This window comes from Heptranchias perlo, chromosome 19, assembly GCF_035084215.1.
Source record: "Heptranchias perlo isolate sHepPer1 chromosome 19, sHepPer1.hap1, whole genome shotgun sequence".
Taxonomy (NCBI): domain Eukaryota; kingdom Metazoa; phylum Chordata; class Chondrichthyes; order Hexanchiformes; family Hexanchidae; genus Heptranchias; species Heptranchias perlo.
This window is the reverse complement of record NC_090343.1, coordinates 10,801,580-10,827,148: the sequence shown is the minus strand read 5'-3', so window position 1 is coordinate 10,827,148 and position 25,569 is coordinate 10,801,580. Positions and strand designations below refer to the sequence as shown.

The window sequence follows — 25,569 nt, the reverse complement described above, 5'->3', positions numbered from 1 at the left end:
CAGATTATCATAACTCGCTGGTTCTTTTGCCAATTATCTTAAATCTGTGTTCTCTGGTTCTTCAAAATTGTTTTCTAAATGCCACAGGCACAAAAATGTTAATGAGCCTGCTTGATAAATCAGCGTAATGGCTTTAGTGGCAACACACTGGTACTCTACTCCATTGTGGAAGAGTTTTGTAGGTCTTGGGGATATGGAGCAAGGACTGGCTTTCCTGTGACTCAGCACAGCTCCTCTCGCTGAAATGGAGTACCATCAACATCATGTCGACCGTGGCTCAGTTGACAGCACTCAAGCCTCTGAGTCAGAAGGTTGTGGGTTCAAGTCCCACTCCAGGCCATTGAGCACAAAATCTAGGCTGACACTCCAGTATTGTACTGAGGGAGTGCTGCAATGGCGGATGACGTCCTTCAGATGAGACGTTAAACCAAGGTCCCATCTGCCCTCTCGGGTGGGGATCCCATGGCACTATTTCGAAGAAGAGCAGGGGAGTTCTCTTCGGTGTCCTGGCCAATATTTATCACTCAATCAACATCACTAAAACAGATTATCTGGTCACTATCACATTGCTAATTGTGGGACAATGCTGTGTGCAAATTGGCTGTCGAGTTTCCCCACATTACACTTCAAAAGTCCTTCGTTGACTGTAAAGCATTTTGGGACGTCCTAAGAGCATGAAAGACACTACATAAATGCAAGTCTTTCATTTTATAATTTACACAGCACACCTGATGTACAAGAATGTCTCGGAACAAATTATAAAGGAGGAGGGAAGGGTAGAATATGAAACAGAAGATAGGAAATTGGTGAGTCACTGAAAGCATCATCAAAGAGAGAGGACTTTAAGAGGCTTGTAAAGAAAATGCGAGAGGTAACAAGGCAAGTTGTTTGCGGAGAGAGTTCCACAGAGAAGGGCGCAGTGGCCGAAAGATCAGCCCCCAATGGTGGAGCAGAGTGTCTGTGCTGTGACGTACGGCTGGAGAAGATCACTCGGATTTTAAACTTGTATCGAACCTTGGTTAGATCGCACTAGAGTACTGTGCACAGTTCTGGTCTCCATATTATAAAAAGGATATAGAGGCACTGGAGAAGGTGCAAAAAAGATTTACTAGGACTAAATTAAAACGCAGGGCTCACGGGTGGTAATCTGAGGTTTACTACCCGAGCCATGTGCTAATTGGCGTAGGGATAGGTAGATCAGAAAGGTGAACGCGTGGCTGAAAGAGTCGTGCGGGAAGGAAGGGTTCCATTTCATGGGAAACTGGCACCAGTACTGGGACAGGAAGGAGCTGTACCGCTGGGATGGGCTCCACCTGAACCGGAATGGGACCAGAGTCCTAGCGGAAAGGATAAATAGGACGGTGCATAAGGCTTTAATCGAGCAAGATGGGGGGAGGGATCTGGTAGCATTAACAAAAGCTTGAAAATAAAAGAAACAGGCAATACGTGTAAAGGTCAGACCAGGGAAAGGAATAAAGATAACAAAACAGTCAAGGAACAAATACAGTTATAAAACAGAAGTATAAAAGGACTTTTTAAAAATAAAGTAAAAGGACCAACTATCAAAGATGAATTAAACTGCCTGTACAGCAATGTACACAGTGTCCAAAATAAAACAGGGGAAACTGGAGGCAATAATCCGTAGTGAGGAACCAGATGTTGTAGGAAAAACTGAAACATGGCTACATAAAGAACAGCACTGGCAACTAAGTAGTGCAGGTTATAACATAATCAGAAAGGACAGGAAAGAAAGAACCAAAGGGGACATGAGGAAAAGCTTTTTTTTTTACACAGCGAGTGGTTAGGATCTGGAATGCACTGCCCGAGGGGGTGGTGGAGGCAGATTCAATCATGGCCTTCAAAAGGGAACTAGATAAGTACTTGAAAGGAAAAAATTTGCAGGGCTACGAGGAAAGGGCTGGGGAGTGGGACCAGCTGGATTGCTCTTGCGTAGAGCCGGCATGGACTCGATGGGCCGAATGGCCTCCTTCCGTGCTGTAACCTTTCTATGATTCTAAGAAGGGGGTGAAGTAGCTGCACTAATTGGAGATAACATAATGGCAGGAGAAAAAAGGGACATAACTAACAGAAGGATAGAAACAGAATCCATATGGATTGAAATAAAAGATAAGGGATCGATCACGCTATTGGAGGTATACCTCAGATCACCTAATAGTGGAAAGGAGGTAGAGGAAGAAATATGTGAAATAAGTATAGCACCTAGAATAATAATCATGGAAGATTTTAACTATCCCCAAATAAACTGGCAAGAAGAGGTTGGTAAAGGGGGACAGGGAATTGAGTTTTTACAATGTGTTCAGGACTTCTTTCTTACCCAGTATGTAAAAAGCCCAACTAGAGGAAGCACTGCTGGATCCAGTGATGGGAAATGAACCAGAACAGATAAGAGAAGTTAGCGTGGGGAACATCAAGGCAATAGCGATCATAACATAATCAGATTTAAGATAAAGATTGAGAAGGACATAAGTAAGACAATGACCAAAGTAATAAATTTGGAAAAAGCTGATTTTCAGGGGATGAAAATGGAACTAGGGAAAATAAACTGGAAAAACTTACTGATAAACAAAGAAATAGAACAGCAGTGAGAAACATTTTAAATGATGATCAAGAGAGTCCAGGAGAAATATATCCTACTAGCCAGTAATGATACACCTTGGATGAATAAGGAAATAAGGGCAAAATTGAAACTAAAGACAAAGGCATACACTAAGTGCATAGACAACAAAGGAGAGGATGACAAAAGGGAATATGAAAAGGTTAGGAAAAGTTTTTAAAAAACAATTTGGAAAGCAAAGAGAAACTACAAAATTAAATTATCAAGGAATATAAAAAGAAATAGTAAAGTATTCTTCAGATACATAAATGGCAGAAATATTAATTAATTACTTTGCCTCAGTATTTACCAGGGAGACTAACATGGTGGGCATGACATTAGAAGAAGAGATCAAAAAAGATATAAAGGCATTTAAGATAGAAAGGGGGGAGATATCGATAAACTAATCAAACTTAGTGAGGATAAAATCCCTGGTCCAGATGGATTGCATCCGTGCACATTAAAAGAAGTTAGGGGATAGCAGAGGCACTATTACATATATATAAAAATTCATTAGAAAAGGGAATAGTGGCAGAGGACTGACGGACAGCTAATGCGATTCCTATATTTAAAAAGGGGGATAGAACAAGTCCAAGAAACTATAGACCAATTAGCTTAATGTCGTGGTAGGAAAGATAATGGAATCCTTACACAAGGATGTAATAGAAAAGCATCTAGAAACCGAAAATGTAATAAATAGTCAGCACGGATTTCAAAGGAAAGGTCATGCTTGACCAACCTTATTGAATTCTTTGAAGAAGTAACAGAAAGAGTAGACAAGGGGAATGTAGTAGATGTAATATAGTTGGATTTTCAAAAGGCCTTCAATAAGGTACTGCATAGTGGACCCATGACTATGGTCAGAGCATATGGAGTCAGGGTACAAGTAGCAGAATGGATGGCAAACTGGCTACAAAACAGAGAGTAGGGGTTAAAGGTAGTTACTCAGACTGGCAAAAGGTGGGAAGTGGTGTTCCAGAAGGATCACTGCTGGGACCACTGTTGTTCACTATTTACATAAATGATTTGGACACGGGAATCAGAAGTACAATTTCAAAATTTGCAGACGACACCAAATTGGGGAGAATAGTTAATACCAAGGAGGACTGCGACAAAATACAGAGAGACGTTAATAAACTTGCATGTAATTGGCAAATAAATTTCAATATAGACCAATGTGAGGTATTACATTTTGGTAGGAAGAATAAGGGGCCACACACTGATTGGATAATAAGAGCCTAAATGGGATAGAGGAGCAGAGGGATCTGGGGGTACAGATACACAAATCACTAAAAGCAGGCCATAAAAAAAGCAAACCAAGCATTGGGATTTATTTCTAGAGGGATGGAATTGAAAAGCAGAGAAGTTACGTTAAACTTGTATAGAACCTTGGTTAGACCACACTTGGAGTACGGTGAACAGTTCTGGTCTCCATATTATAAAGAGGATATAGAGACACTGAAGTAGGTGCAAAAAAGATTTACTAGGATGATACCAGAACTGAGAAGTTATACCTATCAGAAAAGATTAAACAGGCTGTGGCTCTTTTCCTTAGAAAAGAGAAGATTGAGGGGTGACCTGATAGAGATCTTTAAGATTATGAAAGGGTTTGATAGAGTAGACGTGGAGAAGATGTTTGCACTTGCGAGGGAGACTAGAACTAGGGGCCATAAATATAAGATAGTTACTAATAAATCCAATAGGAAATTCAGGAGAAACTTCTTTACCCAGAGATTGGTTAGAATGTGGAACTCGCTACCACAAAGAGGAGTTGAGGCGACTAGCACAGATATATTTAAGGGGAAGGTAGATAAACACATGAGGGAGAAAGGAATAGATGGTTCTGCTGATATGGTTAGATGAAGAGGCATGGGAGGAAGCTCGTGTGGAACATAAACGCTGGCATAGACCAGTTGGGCCGAATGGCCTGTTTCTGTGCTGTACATTCTATGTAAGATAAAGAGTGAGGGATTTGAAAATGAGCACAAGGACCTTGCCGATTCACTATCACCCAAGGCCAATTTCATGTCATGAAATTACATAGAATTGACAACAGAGAAACAGGCTGTTTGGGCCAAACAGTCCTTGTTAGTGTTCATCCTCCACACAAGCAGTAATCCCAATCCCGTGAGCCGGCCTGTTCCTATATCGCTTTATTCTCCTTTCCTTCAACCTCCTATCTAACCTATTCTTAAATGTCGACATGCTCGCTGCTTCAATCACTAAGTCTGGTAGTGCATTCCATAGCCTCACAACCCTCTGTGTGTAAAAAAAAGTTTCTCCTGCTCTCTGTCCTAAATCCCTTGCATTTAATCGTATATCTGTGTGCCCTTTTGCCAAACCCTCTCAACCGCTGTTGTTATCCACATTGTCCCAACCCTTCATAATTTTAAACACCTTTATCAAATCACCCTGTAATCTCCTCTGTTATTATGTGTTCTCCACAGATGCCGACTGAGCTGCTGGGTGTCTCCAGCACTTTCTTTTGTTTTCAAATTTCCAGCATCCAGCAGTTTTTTTTAGTATGGAATTCAAATTAGATTCATAAGAAGGCCCAAACAGTTTCATGATTTTATTAAGTACACAATAAATAGGACATATTACTTGTTGTTTCTCCAATCTGGTATTTTCACTGCCTGCAGCAGTTTTTGTGGTATTGGGCAGAAATTTTTGCAAGAGTTTTATCGCACCACGCCATATCACTGGCTGTTATCTGTTTTTAATATAACGGGTCAGTTGCTGTCTTTTCTATGTTTCTACCTCTCTATCTCTTTTTTTTTTGTTCGTTGTTTTTTTTGGTGATTTGTATATTCTGAGACCTGGCAGGTAACACCTGTCTGTCTGCACACTGATTGCCTTGGCAACGGGCAGTTGAAAAAACTGTCTGTAATCACCAAGCATTGTTCTGTGAATTATAAATGCGATTTCATTTCGAGGATTTCATTTTCACATCGTTCACCTGACGAAGGAGGAAGCCTCCGAAAGCTTGTGAATTTAAAATAAAATTGCTGGACTATAACTTGGTGTTGTAAAATTGTTTACAATTGTCAACCCCAGTCCATCACCGGCATCTCCACATCATGTTTAAACAAAGCAAAAGACTAGACGTGGGAACACAATTGGACCCTCCAGTCAATCTCCCGATACTCCGCACTATAGACCGTGCGGTTAGCCAGTTTGCTAAAGTCTGCACTTCAAATTGTCGTTAACGCTTCCTCACTGCATTAGGGCTCCCTGGCATTATGGTAACGATGCAACTTACTGTTTCAGAAAAAAAAGTCCTACACTGGATCTGTAGCTGTTACCCGTTCTATGAAACACAGCTGGAATTTTCCCTGCTGTCTCTGCTGAACTAGGCCACTATAATTTATCAGAATGTCCCTGGGAGGGGGGAGGGGGAAGAGAAAAAAAATCGGCAAAGGTTCACTTGGCTGTTTATTGCTCAGTGATCCCAGCTGGAAATGTACATGTATGAGGACAGGAATGGTCTCGGCTACGATGCCACTCCAGTTCAGTAGCCTGCTACCACTCGCTGTCAGGGCTCGCAGTTGAAGAATAGTCACATGGATGAGGTACCAGAGGGACACTGGTGCCTATGGAAGCAAACCCAAGCAAGGCCTGGCTGCCTTCAAAAACATAGAGGGGGGGTGGGCAAAATGAAGAAAAACAGGATGGAATTTAATCTCCTAGTTCCGCTGGCATTAAATTGCGCTGCACGTGTGATTCAAATGCTCTTCATTGAATGACAAGTGTGTAGCATATGTCCCTTCCCAGTATTCATGATCCACTTTTTAATATGTCTTTAACTTTGTATTGTTCCTTTTTATTTTGTGATTCCTGCAGTTTGCTTGCAGTTGGAGTGAAAGATCTGCATGCAGATTAGCAGAGCTCTGTGTAAATGTGCAGTGATGGAAATGTGGGAGGGAATGCGAAACACTGCAATTACAAAGCAAGCACCAAGTATTCCACCACATAAGCATTGCCAGACAGCTGCTATTCCCCCAGTGCGGTCTCTCCATCCTTTCATCCGAATCATGTAGATGTGTGCTGGCATTTATTCCCGGCTTTCTTCCCAGTGTCCTCTCTCATTTCCATGTAAGTGCTTTCAGATGTTGGCACAGAGCTGCACATTGTACAGTAGACCCCAGCCAGGCATCGAGCACAAAGCCTTCTCGGTTTAGAGAAAGAACACGGTGAAGAAAAACAGCAGAGGATGGGAACCAGGGATTTGGACATTTTTTTTAGGGGTGGGAGGGGAGAGGGAGATCAGGCATTTGAGGGGAAAAAAGACTTGGCACAGAAAAATAAATTCAAGAGCAAGCAGAAAGGAAATAGCACAACCCCTCAGAGTGCTGCTTCTGGTATTTGTTAAACCAAACAGACGAGGCCTCCTTCATTCCTTTTCAGCATCCATTCCCAAGCCTGTCGGGATGTATCTTAAAAATGAACAAATCAGCCTCGCACATCACTTTCAACAGGAATATTGTATGGTTGCTTTTCTATTAAATAGAGCTCGACTTTCTTTAACTTGAAAGTGCTTTAAAAAAATTACAAAGATTGAAAATCACAGTCTCCAAAAGCTTCATATTCAGTAAATATCTTAAAAGAAAAAAGACTTACATTTATATAGCACCTTTCACGACCTCCCAAAGTGCTTTGCAGCCAATCAAGTGCATTTTAAAGTGTAATCACTGTTATAATGTGGGAAGCATGGCAGCCAATCTGCGCACAGCAAGATCCCACAAACAGCAATGAGATAATCTGTTTTAGTGATGTTGATTGAGGGATAAATATTGGTCAGGACACCGGGGAGAACTCATCTGCTTTTCTTCGAAATAGTGCCGTGGACTCTTTTACGTCCACCTGAGAGGGCCTCGGTTTAACGTCGCATCTGAAAAACGGCACATCCCGATAGTGCAGTATTCTCTCAGTACTGCACTGGAGTGTAAGCCTAGATTTTGTGCTCAAGTCTCTGGAATGTCTAAATCTCCAAACTGGCTGTCTGGGAGGGAGAGCAAGAGCATCAATTTTTGACATGTGACAGCTTGTCATTTGTATAATTAGTAAAGTAATTTATGCAATAACCAACATGTTTATTTTCTTCCCTTCCTCAAGAGCCTCTTGCAGTATGTTCCTAGCTGTGTTTGACAGCCGCCAGAGCACGGTTGTACTTACAGGCTTGGCAAGTGTAAGCAGCTTATTGGCCCAGTGCGGCAAACAGTATGGAATGACGCGCAGCCTGGTCAGCTCGAATTCACCGCTATTCGGCTATGAAATCAGCACGTTAATGACTAGGTCTGTGGAAGCCGTACCATTCAGACAGGGTGATCCACAAAACTAACAAAATTATTTGTGTTTCATCAGAAGGGTTTTCTTAAAACAGAATAGTCACAAGCTCCTCCAGTGTTTCGCACTGAATGATCCAGGTCAACCTACAAAATGGTATAGTCAAGGGTAGGCAGATTTCTTTCCTTTAGATGTAGTCATCAGTCATTGATTGAAGTCTAGTGTCCAGGGACCCTGGCTAATGTGCAAATGGGATGAACATTTGTCCTTTAAAGAGATCCTGCAGCTGGAACTCCTGATCGTCCAACCATTCTTATGTACATTGGCCACTGGAAGCAGCTTAACACTGGAATTGGAGATGAGGTCATCAAGACCCACTCACTTCTGACTTTACAGGGAGGGAAGGGGAGTACATATATAGACAAGTATCTACATACAAGTATTAATGGACAAAAAGCAACCACAACAGGCATCGAGATGATTGGGATGCTAAGTATTAATCTGTTGCAACCTACAAACATATTCCTGGAGTTTTAACTCAGTCCCATTATCAACAAAAAGAAAATGTCATGCTCCGAGCTTTAGAACAACGTGGAGGCTATACTTGCGTGAGTCACCCCATTTCCCACGACACTGCACTTCCACTTTAACATGCCAAATTGACTGTTCTTCTGCAAGACGTGTCCAATTGACATGTAGAAAGCAGCAATGTATGCAGTGGATCTAAAAACTTTTATGTGCCTATATTCTTGAATCTATATCTAAAAGACGGCCACATTCCTCAACTGGGACTCTCAACTCTGTGAATTATTTCCTTCGGGCAATTGGGCTGCGCTTTCCTTTCAGGTATGCTGTTGTATGAACTTTCTGTGTGGTGCTTCAGTGAGCCTGATCTTTGTAACCTCCTCCAGCCCTACAACCCTCAAATCCTGGCCTCTTGCACATCCCTGATTTTCATTGCTCCACCATTGGCGGCCGTGCCTTCAGTTACGTAGGCTCTGGCATTCCCTTCCTAAACCTCTCTGCCTCTCTCGTCTCCTTTAACAAGCTCCTTAAATCCTACCGCTTTGACCAAGCTTTGACCAATGTCAAAAGAGCTCAATTCCAGAGGTGAGGTGAGAGTGACTGCCCTTGACATCAAGGCAGCATTTGACCGAGTGCGCCACCAAGGTGCCATAGTAAAATTGAAGTCAATGGGAAGCAGGAGGAAAACCCTCCAGTGGCTGGTGTCATACCTAACACAAAGGAAGATGGTAGTGGTTGTTGGAGGCCAATCATCTCAGCCCCAAGACATCGCTGCAGGAGTTCCTCAGGGCAGTGTCCAAGGCCCAACCAGCTTCAGCTGCTTCATCAATGACCTTCTCTCCAACATAAGGTCAGAAATGGGGATGTTTGCTGATGATTGCACAGTGTTCAGTCCCATTTGCAAAAATAATTTTCAGACAATGAAGCAGTCGGTGCCCACATGCAGCAAGACCTGGACAACATTCAGGCTTAGGCTGATAAGTGGCAAGTAACATTCACGCCAGATAATGAACATCTCCAACAGGAGAGAGTCTAACCACCTCCCCTTGACATTCAACGGCATTACCATCGCCGAATCCCCCACCATCAACATCCTGGGGGTCACCATTGACCAGAAACTTAACTGGACCAACCACATAAATATATACTTGGAAATATATTGCCGTTCCTTCATCGTCGTTGGGTCAAAATCCTGGAACTCCCTTCCTAACAGCACTGTGGGAGCACCTTCACCACACGGACTGCAGCGGTTCAAGAAGGCGGCTCGCCACCACCTTCTCAAGGGCAATGAAGGATGGGCAATAAATGCTGGCCTCGCCAGCGACGCCCACATCCCATGAACAAATAAAAAAAACATACTGTGGCCAGGTGACTCTGCGGCAAGTGACTCAGCTCCTGACTCCCTAAAGACTTTCCACCATCTACAAGGCACAAGTCAGGAGTGTGATGGAATACTCTCCACTTGCCTGGATGAGTGCAGCGCCAACAACATTCAAGAAGCTTGACACCATCCAGGACAAAGCAGCCCGCTCGATTGGCACCCCATCCACCACCCTAAACATTCACTCTCTTCACCACCGGCACACCGTGGCTGCAGTGTGTACTGTCGACAGAAGGCTTCTTTGACAACACCTCCCAAATGCGCGACCTTTTCCACCTAGAAGGACAAGGGCAGCAGGCACATGAGACAACACCACCTGCACGTTCCCCTCCAAGTCGCACACCATCCCGGAAATATATTGCCGTTCCTTCATCGTCGTTGGGTCAAAATCCTGGAACTCCCTTCCGAACAGCACTGTGGGAGAACCTTCACCACACGGACTGCAGCAGTTCAAGAAGGCGGCTCACGACCACCTTCTCAAGGGCAATTAGGGATGAGCAATAAATGCCGGCCTTGCCAGCGACACCCACGTCCCATGAACGAATAAAAAAAAAGCTCTTGGTCACCTGTCCTAATATCTCGTGGATCGGTGTCAAGTTTTGTTTGATAACGCTCCAGTGAAGCAAGCGTCTTGGGACATTTTACTATAAAGGCACTATATAAATGCAAATTGTTGTTGACTTAAGGTGGCCTTGGTCAGCCTGCCTCGTGTAATATGGTGGTTACGGGTTGGAAATGAGCACCGGGAGCTACTCCACTTGTCATTCCATTTTTCTTGTTTGGAAAATTGTTGGCGGGTAGAATTCCAAAACATGCATTGGACGTGGGTGACACTGGCAAGACTGCATTTATTGCCCATCCCTCGTTGACCTGAGAAGGTGGTGATGGGCTACGTACTTTAAGCAATTGTAAGCAATCGGCAGACAACCACAATATGTGCCACTGCAGTCATATGTATGACAGAGTGGGTAGGAGTGGCGGTTACTGAGGTTGTGAAAGGCGCTATATAAATGCAAGTCTTTTTTTTCTTTTTCAAACGATGAACAAACTTCTGCTGAGAAGAGAATCAGCACATACAAAATATACACTGGATGTCACACAGCTCTTTGTGACCATGAGTAACAGACCCTCCTTTCCTATTTGTGGCTCTACATCCATTGGAATGCGCTGACAGGAAAATACTAAAACAAATATAGCCTTTAAAAATGTATATATAAAAATTAAGAAATGCAGTCCAGGTTTATTTGAAAATTTTAATCAAATAATTTAGCATTCATTTTTTTTCAATTTAGTAAATCAAAGTATACTAGTAATATAAAACACACTAACACAGCTGTTGGAGGATGCATTTTACAATTCAACGTCGATCAAGTCCATTAGAGGGAAGGAGTCACTACTGACTACTTTTGCTGGTTCCTACGTTTACAAGATTCAGCCTCAGCCCATCATCGAGGAGCAGATCTAAGGCCTTGTCTCCACGATTTGCTTTAGCAGCTTCCTGGGGGGGGGGGGGGGCGGGGGGGTGGAGGGGGCAAGTGTCAGCTTCATCCCAGGATTATTTTATTTAATAATAATAATTTACTATGAGGAATCCAAGTTATATCCCCAAAGAGGTTTCTTTTTAAAAAAAAGGAGAGTATAATACGCGCCTGAAAAATTCCGTAAAGTAACTGTGTGCGAAGGGCTCGAACATTCGGAAGTGCCGCCATTTTTATTTTGTTTATTTTTCCTCTAAATTGAAAGATTGAGGCTTTAGCAGCCCTGGATTACGTTCCCTGGGGTAACAGTTCTTGCCTCTGCCTTCGGGAACAAAGAGCTCAACAAGCAGCACGTCTTATAAACGATTAAAACTCAGTATTAATGTAAATTAACCACAACCCCACCCGCCACACACACAAAGCAATATCAAAATTCATTCCATCTGGGTGTGACGTTTCTGCCCAGTGAATTGCGCCTGACATCATCGCATAGAATTTGCCTGTTTCTGCCACTGCCCAATTTCCAAACAGTTGGAAGCTGACCGTTCATTTGATGGTCAACAAACAAGGTAAGAGACAACATCGAGCTCATGGTCAACAAACAAGGTAAGAGACAACGTCGAGCTCAGAGAAAAGGTTGACACAAATGCAAGGAAAAGCGGAATTCCTAAATTTGGAAATTGTGCCTTTGGATTGGAAAATTGCAAATGTCATTGCATTATTTAACAACCAGGAAGCTACAGACCTGTGAGTTGTGGACAAGTGACTGGAATCTGTCATCCGGGACAGAGCGACCTTGAACAAATATCCACCGATCAAAGAATCAGCATGGATTTGTGAACGGTAACTGACTGGTTGAAATTTTTGAGGAGCTCACTAACACGGTGGACAGGGGAGTGTCCATGGATATTGTGATATGGGCTTCCAGAAGGCATTTGATAAGGTTCTGCACAAGAGATTAGCAAAATCAAAAGCGCACAAAATTGGTGGTGTCCTTGTGACATGGGTTGCTAGTTGGTCGGGAGGTAGGAGACATGAGGATCCGCATATTAGAAATGAGATATTGGCCTTGGAGGGGAATACAGTGAAAATTCATTAGAATTATACCAGGGTTTAAAGGGTTAAATTGTGGGGGCAGGTTGTGCAAACGTGACTTATATTCCCTTGAGTTGAGGAGTGATCTAATTGAGGTGTTTAAATTGAGGATTTGCTAGGGTACAGAGAAACTATTTCCTCTGGTGGGGGAAATCAAGAGCAAGGGGGCATAGCTTTAAAATTAGAGCTAGGAGTGAAATTAGGAAGCACTTTTTCACACAAAGGGTAGTGGAAATGTGGAATTCTCTCCCTCAAAAGGCTGTGCATGCTGGTACAATTGACATTTTCAAGACTGATCGACAGATTTTTATTAGGTAAGCGAATGCTGGGATAAGGACTAAAGGCGGGTAACAGGAGTTGAGGCTATGATCTAACAGAAGGGCGGGACAGGCTTGAGGGGCTGAATGTCCTACTCCTATTTCTATGTAAAAAGGTTTGCATTGCTGTAGAACATATCTGTTCCCTGGAGCTGCATCAAAGTCATTAAATAAAATAGGCAGAGGGGCAAATGCACTTCTGTATTAAACCATCACATAACCATCGCCATTCTTGCAAGCAAACCTAAAGACATGGATTAGGACCACTCAGTATAGACAATACAAAACCCTTCCGCTCCCCTCCACCCCACCTAGACATACATACAGTCCAACAATTTGGACCCTGTAAGGTAGGCCAATCAGGACTTCAAAAGTATGAGGAGAAAATAGCATGGACATCGCGAAGTTTAGTACTTGGATTTTATTCAGGAGCTACTCGAGGGCAGAACCTCTTAGGCTCTTTGGGCGGCAGGGAGGGAGGGGTTAAAAGGCAAGGAAGAGGGGGTCTACTTCTGACAACCAGCGACCGTCCCCGAGGCTCCTTCACCACGTTGAAGACTGAACAAAGCAAAATAAAACAGTGGTATCCACGGCAACATCACTTTCAGATCTGAACTCCTCTTAGTCCAGAATTAAAAACATCCATTTTGACACCAGCATGCGGATGATGAAAACACTTTTGGATTCATTTGTAAGGGCAATGCAACATCACAGTCATTTGGTATCAGAGAATGACACAGTGTTCCAACTGGCCCAAAGCTGCCTGTCAAGCACGACTGAGCACACCCTCACATCATGACACAGTGCACAAGACCGCAGGTAGAAGAAGCTGGCAGGAGTCTCTCTCTCTCTGAAACACAAGATTTCCGCTCGGCTCATAAAAGGACAAACCAGATATCAGGAACAGACTACATCATGGAGCAGAACAGGACGTGCAGGCTTACTGAAGGACTTAAAACCAAAAAAGAAATACTACATGTTTCACAGTTCCAAGCCTTCTCCTTCCCCAATCTATTCTCTCTGGGTCATTTTGGCATATGTGGTTTTGTACTACACCAGTCTCTTTACTCACAAGGCAATTGGGGAAAGCCCAGCCAAATTTCTATGGTTGCCTGTTCAGCTTATTTTTACTTCAATCTGTACAGATGCTGTATAACACAGCAAGGGTGGGGAGGCGAAGGAGTGAGAATTACCCCAGTGCCCTTATTATTCTTCTTCAGCTGCACAGAACAATTCAGCTGTTCACGAACTCCTCTAGGTGTCAAATGCTCGGCTGCCTTACTGCTAAAAAATATAAATCTGCATTTTTTTTGGATTAACTCGTGTCCTACACTACTTTTTATTCTGCTCCTCTCAATCCCACACCAGCAGAGATGCTGTAATAAGCAAAATGGCCACAGCCCACTTATATGCTTTATGCATCATTGTGAATACTGTAATGTGCATGAAATCTGGCAGGAGTCCGCCGTTAATTATTTTCCAATTATAGGTGTAATGACGTCACCAAAGGACGGCAATATCACTTTCTGCAAATTCAGTTCAGATGTGGCGGTCAGGCTACTGCTGAAAAATAACACAAAATTCTTCGGGGGGGAGAAAAATAAAAAATGTCCCTTTGTAATTCCATTTATTTTATCCATTAATAAACAAATTAAAAGCTAGAATTTAATTTCAGGGTTCAATGGGCATTTAATAAATTTACATAACCCAATCACCTTAATTAGCCTCCAGCCTTGTAATTTATGCACAGGCATCCAGTTGCCCTAAATATATTACGAAAGATTTTATTTTCCCCTTTAAGCTTATGGCCTTATCATCCTGTAATGTCTCTATTCCCCTGTGACGATGCTTCCCTTCGGCTGTTGAACTACTGTGCTGGAGACACACTCCGCTCTTTCACTGATAACACACCACAACCGGCAAACTCAGCCGATTCCTCTCGTGAGCCTCACCCCTGGTAGACGGGTAGTGCCGTTTTAAGGTGCAATGTCCTTTGTTGTTAACCAATATAAGTTGCATTTTTAAAATTTGGCAATTCGCTCAGAATCTAGAACTAGTGACTTGTTGCACACCGAAGACGGAAAAGCGGCACCATTGCCTGGTTATTATTTCATATTACCGGGAATTCAGTATCAGCTTATAATGAGGCCTCACTGTGGTTATTTCGGAGTGTCTGGGCCTGGTAATTTCTGTGTAAATTAAATGAGGGCATAAGCAGCTCTGTCTTTTCCTCACCAATTTTCTCCCCTCCTAAAGTCATGGACTCTTCGTCCCACGGTCAACATGTGAACTTTGCCCAAGTAGCCATTATTCACGTGTGCACCTTTATTCATCCTTGGGATGTGGGCGGCGCTGGCATGGTCAGCATTTATTCCCCATCCCTAGTTGACCCCCCCCCCCCCCAACCCCGCGAGAAGGTGGTGGTGGTGGGCCTTCTTCTTGAAATGAAGGCAGTTTGATAAAATGGAGTGGCTTGCTAGGCCAATTCAGAGGGCAGTTAAGAGTCAACCGCATTGGTGCGAGACTGGAGTCACACATAAGCCAGACCGGGTATGGACGACAGATTTCCTTCCCAGTTGGGTTTTTACGACAATCTGACAGCCTCATGGTGATTTTTACTGGTACCAGTATGCTACGGTACCTGCTCATTGTTGTCAGACCATTCAACTGTCAGGGGGGTGGAGGGAACATGACAACTGAGTTCAACCTTGTCTTCACCCGAAATCTACTGTTATGTGCTTCCAACAGGGAACATTGAATAGCAGCCAGGAGGTTGGAACACTGGGTACCTTTTCCCCCCTTTAAACCCTGATCTTGAAGGCTAATTGTAGCAGCCTACCACAATCCCAGCGGAGATCAGCTGGGGTGAGGGAAACCTAAAACCTTCTTGATCTGTATGACCAAGCTACCCACTGGCTAACCTCACTGGGCCATCTTGAGTTTGATGGGATTCTTACTGTGCTGTGTACAATTAATCCTAAATTCAAAATTGCACAAAATTCAAACTTGGATTTGGGTTTCTAATAAAGAGGTTTTATGTCCCAATTGGTGCCGGTGATGAAAAAATCATGATCAATAATATTACCATCTTGAGTTAACATTCAGAATGTGGGTGAATTGAACAGCATATTTCTAGTTCCTCTGAGTGTATGAGAGATGACATGATAAGTCTGGATCTGCCACTCCAGATGGGAGTCAATACCAACTGGTTTAGGGGTACACCCTCCCAACCACTAAAAGAAGCATTAAAATAATGACTAAAGCTTTAAATCAAACAGGTCACTGAACTTCACTGAGGTAGGAGAGAATGGTCTTTATCCAACATGATCACATAGCAACAGACAAAGGCAACTCAGCATGGAAATCTTCCAGCCTTACGATAAAACATTTAAAGAAGGGTGACAGTTCCACAATTACGAATGCCATCCCATTGTCTGCAAAGACGAAAGGATCTGAAAGTGTAACATTTAAAAATTACTTTTTTTTAAAAAAAAGGCCAAGCAAAAGAAACTAACGCTGCTTCTGCAATTAGTCACCACCATCTCGTAAATCATTTGAAATCCAGGCCAGGAAATTAAGGGTTCACAGCGCAAATGGCCCTTCTCTTTAAGTACCTGTCTCCCCTCTGCCTTCCCCACAAACATGTTCATAGTGTTGCCTCAAGGTGCGGCTACCTCTCTGTCAGGTATGTACAAAAAGAATACATTCAGCACCCCAATCAAAAGAAAAAAGGCTAGCTGGTGGAGCTGCCTCAATTAACTGCGCAAGATAGTTCTAGATGTTAAACTCCTCAGCAATAATATGACAGTCCTCTAACCCGACAGGACTAGGCTGGAGCTCTGCTTTGATACCTACACACTTTCCCGTTTGTATTTCCATATCCCAATCCCCCTCACAAATCCTTCCTTTTCTTTCAAGTCTTCTGATAAGAACCTGCCTCAGGAAAAAAAAATTATACTTTTTTTGGTTTCTCATAGCAACGATGACCATTTGTTTAATATATATACACACACACATATATATATATATATATATATTTTAAAAATTAGTACAGTTCTCCCTGCATATCACTTCCTTGACAATTCCTATTCTGACAAGCACAGACTTAACCCTTCATTGAATGCATTGTGGACCTACCCTTGTTGCTTAAATACCAAATTCACAACTGGACACTCCAACTGACCCCAGTTACACACAGTCCCTCAATAAAAATTACTTTTTAAAACATTTCTTTTGTAAATGCCATTTTGGTTTAAACTGTCCCACTTAGCCAGTGAGTGGCACAATGCTCTAAAAATCAAATCGCTCACACTACTTTTAGTCTAATCATATTCAAGGGCCCAGCCTGCACCAATAGAAGGCATTCGAATCACAGTGGATCTAACAACCTCGCTCCCCTCCCCTCTCCAAATGCCAACATACCCCGTAAGACGGCTGAAAGTGTCACATGCTAACTGGTGCATGCCCTACTTCACCGCATGACCATTAACCGGCACCACTATCCTTAAACAGGAATGGGTCCTTCATCCAATTTTTCCCATGTAAACAATGTGCCACCTGAAGCACAAATGGGAAAGGGTGGGGAGGGGGAAAACAGGAAAAAAACTTGAAGAAGGTAATTTAAATAGATCCAGGTCGCGATCCCTGTGCAAAACAGGGATTTATAAAACATTTTGACTGACACGTTCCTTGGTGACAAAGAATGATGACCTAACAAGCATGCCTTGTGAAGGATTGGCTCTGTTCCGAACATCAAACACCATCATCACCACCACCATTATCTCAATTTGGATTCACCTGATAAGAGACTCCATTTTACAAACATGTCGAAAGCTCATTCTTTTTTTGTCCTATTATTTACAAAAAGCTTCGTGCGCTGGAGTTAAATTCCTCGACCGTGGCACCTGCAGGGTGCTTAAAAACTCAGGTGGGCACCTTGTCCTTCCTGTATCAGTTATAATCACTGTCTATTTACAGTAATGGTGCCATAAAACACACACACACACACACACACACACAAACAAAACACGAGAGAGTTTGAACCACAGCTGCAGCCTCCCAATGCAGCGTCTGATCAGTCTGAGCAGCAGCTAAAGGCAGCAGTCGCCCCAAAATAGTCGGAGACTTTCTTCAGCCAGAAATAAACCAGTTTCATTCCTTTTCTTTAAAAGGCGCTCATTTCCCATCACTCTGCTTCTGAAATGGGAAAGGGAACAAAAAGAAAGCATCATGAGACCCTCCACAAAGCATGCATGAATGTTGTCTGCTACCTGACATTCGATCAGCAATGAAAAATGTTTTTTTTTTATTATCTGAGCATTCAATATCTACTGAGGACAGTCATGGCCCGATGGACAAGTGGATCTAATGCACAATGGGGTGTCAGCCAGTCACCTCCTCACTGTGTCAATGGCAAGGTGACTTCTTCGACAGAAAACAGCTCAACATGTTTTCAATAAATTCCCAAATACAGAAAATAAAGACTGAATAGTAGCAACAAACCTAGACGGCAGTGGGGACCAGACACCACGGTCCTTGAGCTGTAGGCCTGTTCCTCAGACCCACTGCTCATTTACAGTTGCTAAGTACAAAACCAGTAAATGCCCATTACCTATCTAGCCATGGACTCTGTCTGACTTCCAGTGCTTGAATGGAAAAGATTAGTGATGGCATTGGGATCATTATAGTTCAAGTGGCAAGTTCTGGTACTTATCTGCACCATCAAGGGTAAAGACTCTGGGCAGAGGTAACCTTCTTCCCCATTATTATGACCGAGAGGAGGGAGGAAAGAAATGAAACACAGCTTCTCGTAGTTAGCTTTCAATGCAGCGTTAGCGGAGGCCTTTGCAGCTGGTCTCTAGCCTGTTTGTGGCCTGAAGGAACTCTGGAGGTGTATTTTAGTACTTGCAAGCTCCATTTGGGTGCAACAGTCCTTCGGAACCTCACGTTAGTGGGCATTCTTCATGTCTGAGCCTCCCCACAGAGGTGGGATTAGGGCCAATCCATAGGAAAACCCAGAGCTCGCACGTGTGCACTTCCAGCATGGGTCACTGGATGGCAATCAAGAGCAGGAACAATGGATTATTTTTCCCTATATACAGCCTACAGACGCTGAGGCCTTTCCCATCATCCCATAAGAGGCAAATAAACTCAGCACAAATCTGTATGACTTAGTGCTACCGTATCACAGCTCAGTGTTTTTTTGGGCACGGCCACAATGTTTAATGGGGGTTAAGCTAAGTTCCCAACGGTTTAAAAAAAAATGATTTCACAGGCAGTCTGTTGCACGGACAATTCTCATCATGTTCGTATTCAAGACTGAACCTGGAGGATGAGGGAAAGTCTCCTTGTGAATTCTGGTAGAAACATTCAAAAAAAAAAGTTGAAAAGGGTGCACATCATTTCCTACAGCTCTGTGAAGAGGACACAGTTCTGAGAGCACGTGTTTCAGAAGCCCCAATAAGGGGGAAAGTTTTCACGGTTCTGCTGCACAATCCAGTGTGTCCACATGTTTTCAGCACAAAATACAGATGACACAGGACTCACAACTAAAAATTACTTTCAAACGTACAACTATATATTTTTTTAATAAAATTAAATCAACGGCAGAGAATAAGGGGTCAGTCCTTACTCCTAGCACTTTATGGGTAGAGTTGCCATAGAATCATAGAATGATACAGCCTGTGCCTGTGCCAGCTATTTGAAAGAGCTATCCAATTAGTCCCACTGACCTCCCCTTTCCCCATTGCCCTGTAAATTGTTCCCCTTCAAATATTTATGTCACCTCTATTAAATCTCCCCTTAATCTTCTCTGCTGTAAGGAGAACAACACCAGCTTCTCTGGTCTCTCCACGTAACTGAAGTCCTGCAGGACATCTCCATTATTCTCCTCCAAAATTTTTTTTTCAGGAGATGGGCATTACCAGCAAGGCTGCATTTATTGCCCATCCCTAGCTGTCCTTAGAAGTTGGTGGGCCTTCTTAAGCAGCAATTGTTCTTACTACTGAGTGGCTTGCAACTTCAAAATCAACCACATAGTGCAGACTAATGTCATGTGTAGACCTTTCTCTTTTGATATTCATTCTCGGGATGTGGGCATCGCTGGCAAGGCTGACATTCATTGCCCATCCCCCTAGTTGCCCTTGAGAAGGTGGTGGTGGGCTTTCTTCTTGAACTGCTGCAGTCCGTGTGGTGAAGGTGCTCCCACAGTGCTGGTAGGTAGGGAGTTCCAGGATTTTGAGGCATCCACCACGTAGGAACGGCGATATATGTCCAAGTCGGGATGGTGTGTGACTTGGAGGGGAACTTGAAGGTGATAGCGTTCCCATGCACCTGCTGCCCTTGTCCTTCTCAATGGGTAGGGGTGGCAGGTTCCCTTCCCTGAAGATGGGTTTTTACAACAATATAGCAGCTTTCAGGGCCATTTTATCTGAGGCCAGCCCACAAACTACCAGATGTATTGAATTCAATTTCACAACTTGCCATAGTAGAATTTGAACTCACAACCTCTGGGTTGTCGGTCCAGTACCATGACTACTACACCACCAAACCCAGTGATGCATAACATAACGATGTATCAAAGTGAGAGAAAGCAAAGAACTAATGTTGGCCTAAGATTTTGAGATGCCTAGTCTTCTTGCCCTGGTTAGAAGAATTCTTGGTACAAGCTGGGAGTGAGACATCAGACGCTACTCTCTGGTCAGCTGTTTGTTTTATACAGAGGCTGTTGATTATCTGCCCAATAAAAAGAGCCCTCAGAGTGGAAAAAGAAAAGCACTATGAATTTGTTGATTGCCATCTTGGCCCTCTATACTAGCCATTAACTTGTGTAGGAAACTTTGAACAACATGTTATTATATTTATTATTATTTAGCATAACAAATTGTTATGATCTGGAATGCGCTGCCTGAAAGGGCGGTGAAAGCAGATTCAATAATAACTTTCAAAAGGGAAGTGGATATGTGCTTAAAAAGAAGAAATTTGCAGGGCTATGGGGAAAGAGCAAGGGGAGTTGGGCTAATTGGATAGCTCTTTCAAAAAGCTGGCACAGGCACGATGGGCTGAATGGCCTCCTTCTCTGCTGTATGATTCTATGTGTGGGGTGGGGTCTCCTAGCTGAATTAGGGGAATGGACAGTCCACATACGAGGTCTGATGCACTGACCCAATAATGTGTTTTGGGTTCACCTTCTCCACTGCAGCACTGTGATGTCATGGCAGTTTGAGAATTTGAATCCAGTTTTAAAAATCTGGAAATAAAAAGCTGGTAGCAGTAAAAGTGACCGTGTAGCTGTCGGGTTATCGTTTAAAAAAAACTAAACTGGTTCACTAATGTTCTTGAGGGAAGGATATCTGCCGGCCTTACCCGGTCAGTCCGATGTGTGACATCAGTCCAACACCAACGTGGTTGACTCTTTAACTGCCTAGCGAGCCATTCAGTTGTATCATCACCTTCTCAGGGCAACTAGGGATGGGTAATAAATGCCAGCCTTGCCAGTGACGCCCACATCCCAAGAATGAATATATAAAAAAAAAATTCCTAAACCATCTAGCTTTATTGTCTGAATGAGGCTGCTAATCACTGCTGGCTTATTAGCAGTTTTGTGCTGCATCCTCACATTCACTAAGAAATGAGATGGCTCTGTCCCTACTCGTTCGTTTCTGTTAGGTTCCTTACGACCAACAGAAAGAAGAGACTTTCACCTCGTTGTTCTCTGTACCAGGACCCAAAAGGTGTAAAGATAATGTTCTAACTAAAGTACCACCCAGTCCCCAAAGGGAAACTCTGAAGAAAAATAAAACATGTAACAGTGCCTGGTCTGTCTCTCAAAGTCTTTCCCTCTTCTTTTAAAACCACGCCATCAAATTCATGACTCATAGCAGACACTGTGGTGAGATTGTTCCTCAATATCTCTTTAAATCCTTTTTCTTTGCTTTACTAGCTCACTGAATCTCAAGCCTCACCAGAGATGTTCTCAGCGTCAAACTCGTTCAGTTCTGCGTGGCCCTCCCGTGACCGAATATCCCAATTATCGCTGTTGTCGGTCACGTCAGAGTAGACTTCCTCCGTTCCAAAGCGTTGGCTGAATTTTGCCTTTTCTAGCTTGTCGTTCTCCCCATTGGTCGACTGCTGATCTTCGTTGCTGAAGTCGGACATATACATGGCGTCCTCGGTCTGTTTCTCTGCGAACCAGTCTCTGACCTGCTCGTAGCTCATGCACGACTTCTCGCACAGCCGGTCTAGATCTTCTTCGTGCAGCATCCTGTGCTGGGTGTAGTATTCGAATAAGGCTGCTTTCCCGCTCTTCTTGGACGGTGTCCGCTTGAGTCTGTAATTCTCCACCGGCACGTCTGTAATTAAACTGTTGCTGCCAGAACGTATGGCGTAGATGCCTTTTTTATAATCATCGTACCACTTCAGCTGTCCATTTTTTAAAGCGTACCGTGCATCGCCAAACCAGCGAACTACCTCGGTCCTGGGCAGCCGCGATTTGATGGCGAGCTCGTCGTACTCTTCAACGGTTGGCCACTGTGTCCGCATAAACTGCAACTTCATCAAGTGAAGCTGGTGGACCGTTTTCTTATTTTGACCTTTGTACTTGACTGCGTTCGGAGAGGCGGCTGAGGAGCTGGAGCTAAGATTTAGTGGCTTGCTCGCCTGTACAACCTTGGGCTGGATGCACAAGTTCGAGCCATCTTTCAGGCAGATTTTCAAAGGACTGACCTTGAGCCGCTCGTGAGGAGGTGCAATTCTTTTCATGTCCACCGAGCTACTGTCGCTCGGTGTCCCTTCTCCATCCGAGTCGTCGTCTTCCTCCCCGGAATCGGCGTCGTCCTTGACGTCCGATTCTTCCTGTCGGGCTTTTAAGGCTCGCTCGTCAGGCTTAACTTTCCTCCGTTCAGAAAACCAGAGGTCGATCTCCCGCCTGGTCATTTTGGTCTCGACCCGCAACCTGTCGACCTCCTCCTCGGGCGGGAAGGGGTTTTGGCTGTAGCTGTGCTCCAGTACACTGAGCTGCTCAGCGGACTTCCCTTTGAACTTGGGCGGTGTGAAGTCGCAGGTCGTTTGCCACTGCCTCCGGTGCTGGTGGGATGCGGACGAGTGTGGAGAGGAAGGAGGCGGAACGGGCGTATCCTCGTGGGCCAAGTCGGCGGCGACTGCGTTGGCACCGCTTGCGTCAAAGGACTGGTTACACTTGAGATTCTTGTAGTTGTACCGTCGATCGCTGAACCATTTCCGAATTTCTTTGCCCTGTAAACCCGTTACTCTCACAAGCCGGTCCACCTCTTCGTGCTCCGGGAACTGCGCTCTCAGGAAACTCTGCTTAAGTGCTGCCAGCTGCTCTTTTGTTTTCTTATACTTGTAGGTCCCAAATTCTGAGATCAGATTCGAAGAAGAGAGGTAACTGGAAGTGACGGTGGCCCCTGGCTGGCCCGCTGAACTGGCGGTTAAAATCTTTATATTTGAACTAACTGTGGACCCCCCGAGCTTCTGCACTTGACCTTTCGAGGCATTCTGCTGCTTGGAGATGGTGGCGAGGCTAACAGCGACTGGGGAGCCCGTCATTGTGACCCCTTTCACCATTCCCGGTTGGGTGACAACAATACTGCCCCCTTGAGTCACCAGCTGGCAAGGGAAGTTGGCCTGAAAAACGTGCTGCCCGCCATTGGTGGCGGTCACCTGGGTGGGCAGAACAGTGATGGTCTGCTGCGGAACACTCTGTATAATGGTGCTGAACATTTTCTTGCGGGCGTCTTCAATCTCCTCTGGGGTCCAGCTGATGCCATGCTTCAGGCGCTGCGCAGTGAACCAGATCTTGAGCTGCTCCTCCGGGTACTTGGTTACCACGGTCAGCCAGCACAGCTCGGCCTTTGTCGGGTAGGGAAACTTGTTGAAGGAGTTGTTGAGGAAGCTGTTGGAGTCCATGGCTGCATTGTACGAGGGGATGCTGCTCAAAGGGATCATGACTTTGGGGAGGGGGCTCGAACTGTTGCTCGACGCTGGCTGCTGCATCACGGGGACTATCTGCGTCATGCCGGCTTGCAAGACGGGCACGGACATGACGGCTGTTCCGTTGACGGTTTGGGAAGTGTTCGTTAATCCATTGGCCGACAGGACTTCCACCATGTCTGCACCCTCGTTTTTTTTAACACCGTCGTCTGTGGCCCCCATGTCGTCGTTGGGCTCTTCTCTTCCCGCGTGTGAAACGGTGATCCGCTTGGCTTCTGGCTTGGCCTTCAGCATCTTCATAATGGGCGTCTTGCTGATCGAAATTTCAGACTGAGTTTCCGTCTCCTCCCCGTTCTCCTTGCCATCGTTGCTTTTGGTTTCTGAAATACTTTGCTCGACGACCGTCTGGCAATTCCTTTTGATGACGCTCACTTTCAAGTTGGTCTCGTTGGGATGGCTCAGGGTGTTGTGCACCGTCAGGGACTCCTGGCTCTTGGTGCTGAAGTTGCACTCCACGCAGACGTATAGTTGGTCCACGCTTGCGTCTGAGTGGTCCGATTCTATGTGCACAGTGAACGCGTGGTAGTCCTGACTAGCATAATCGCAGTACTTACACACAAAGCCACCGCGCTCTGCAACATCATTATTACTGAACGCTTCCTCGCCAGCTGCCAGGTCCTCAACAGGAAATGCTTGTGGAGAGGATTCATCGTCATCGTTGTATTCTGGGGTAATGTCCATGTCTGGATCATGCATGGCCAGGGTTTTGGCTGGTATCATGCAAGGGGTTGTAGACTTCCTCTTGCTGGCCATGACGAATGGCAACGATGTCTGAAGAGGGAAGCGGGGCAAGTCCCAGAAGTCTTTAACCTGTACAAAGCACAAAAATCCCGCTCAGAGTCCTTCTCTCTCCATTAATTTATTGTCTCTCAGTTGGGACGGTTCACTAAACGCAGGACACCAGATACTCGTAACCGGTCAAGGAAGGCCCCACCTACAAGACAGAAGTGAGAAAGAAAAGTTAGATGTGCATAGAAGAAGCAGCAGTTAAAAGTCTTCATTCTACCAATGGAATCCTTTCCAAAGTTTTTCACATATTTCCTTTTTGCTGAGAAAAACAAAGGAGAGTGAGTGTGAAGGGGGCAGTGAATATAATGTAAAATATGCAGTGTTGTCAGTAGGTATATTGACACCAATGTACTATTGGAAAAATCAGTTAAACCAATATATGTTAATATACCATATACGTGTGTGTTAAACTTTATTAATTCATCACCTCAACTTGCTCCCCCGATAACAGACCTGTAACCATTCACCCTGGTCGTCCTTGACTCAGTGGTAGCACACATGCCGTGAGCAAATTGGCTGCCGCGTTACCTTACATTACAACAGTGACTTCACTTCAAAAGTACTTCATTGCCTGTAAAGCGCTTTGGGACATCCTGAGGCCGTGAAAGGTGCAAGTTCTTTTTTAGTCTGATGTAGTTCAAAATGCTCTTGCAGTGTCCAGACACAACCCAAATTTGGGAGCATAAAATTACTAACTGGCCTGCTGGATGTTTCCCACAGTGAATGCAGAGTGAACATTTCCTACGCCCATCGTTACTCTTTATTGAAATCTTAGTGGGTGAAAAAAATGTCCATAATGTGACTGTGTGAAAATGATAAATGCACAAGAGCCTTTAGGCAATGCTTTGAAAGCAACAAGCACCCTGTCTCCAGAGGCTTCCCACAGCCCTTGCCACCATCCAACTGTGCTACTCAGTCAACTATGGGAGCACTGAGTGGCATGACACATGGACGACGATACAAAGAAGTACAAAGAGAAGGAAGCAAAACAGGTTATGGTGACTTTGGAACGATAGTTCCTAAAGCTCTCCACCGCTGGGGTTTTATTTCTGCATCTATTGTAGATTAATTGAT

General features: G+C 44.3%; 1 protein-coding gene across 1 annotated transcript in view; it reads right to left on the bottom strand.

Annotated features, from left to right (window-relative positions):
* Positions 1 to 11,045: 11,045 nt before the first annotated feature.
* Positions 11,046 to 25,569, bottom strand: part of zhx3b (zinc fingers and homeoboxes 3b) — a 66,355-nt gene continuing 51,831 nt past the window's right edge. Inside the window, exons 2-3 of the mRNA XM_068000312.1 lie at positions 21,660 to 24,640; positions 11,046 to 17,892 (exon numbers count right to left, since the gene is read on the bottom strand). Of these exons, the coding sequence (XP_067856413.1) occupies positions 17,882 to 17,892; positions 21,660 to 24,459 (2,811 nt within the window). The 5' untranslated portion in view covers positions 24,460 to 24,640 and the 3' untranslated portion in view covers positions 11,046 to 17,881. The remainder of the gene's footprint in view (positions 17,893 to 21,659; positions 24,641 to 25,569) is intronic.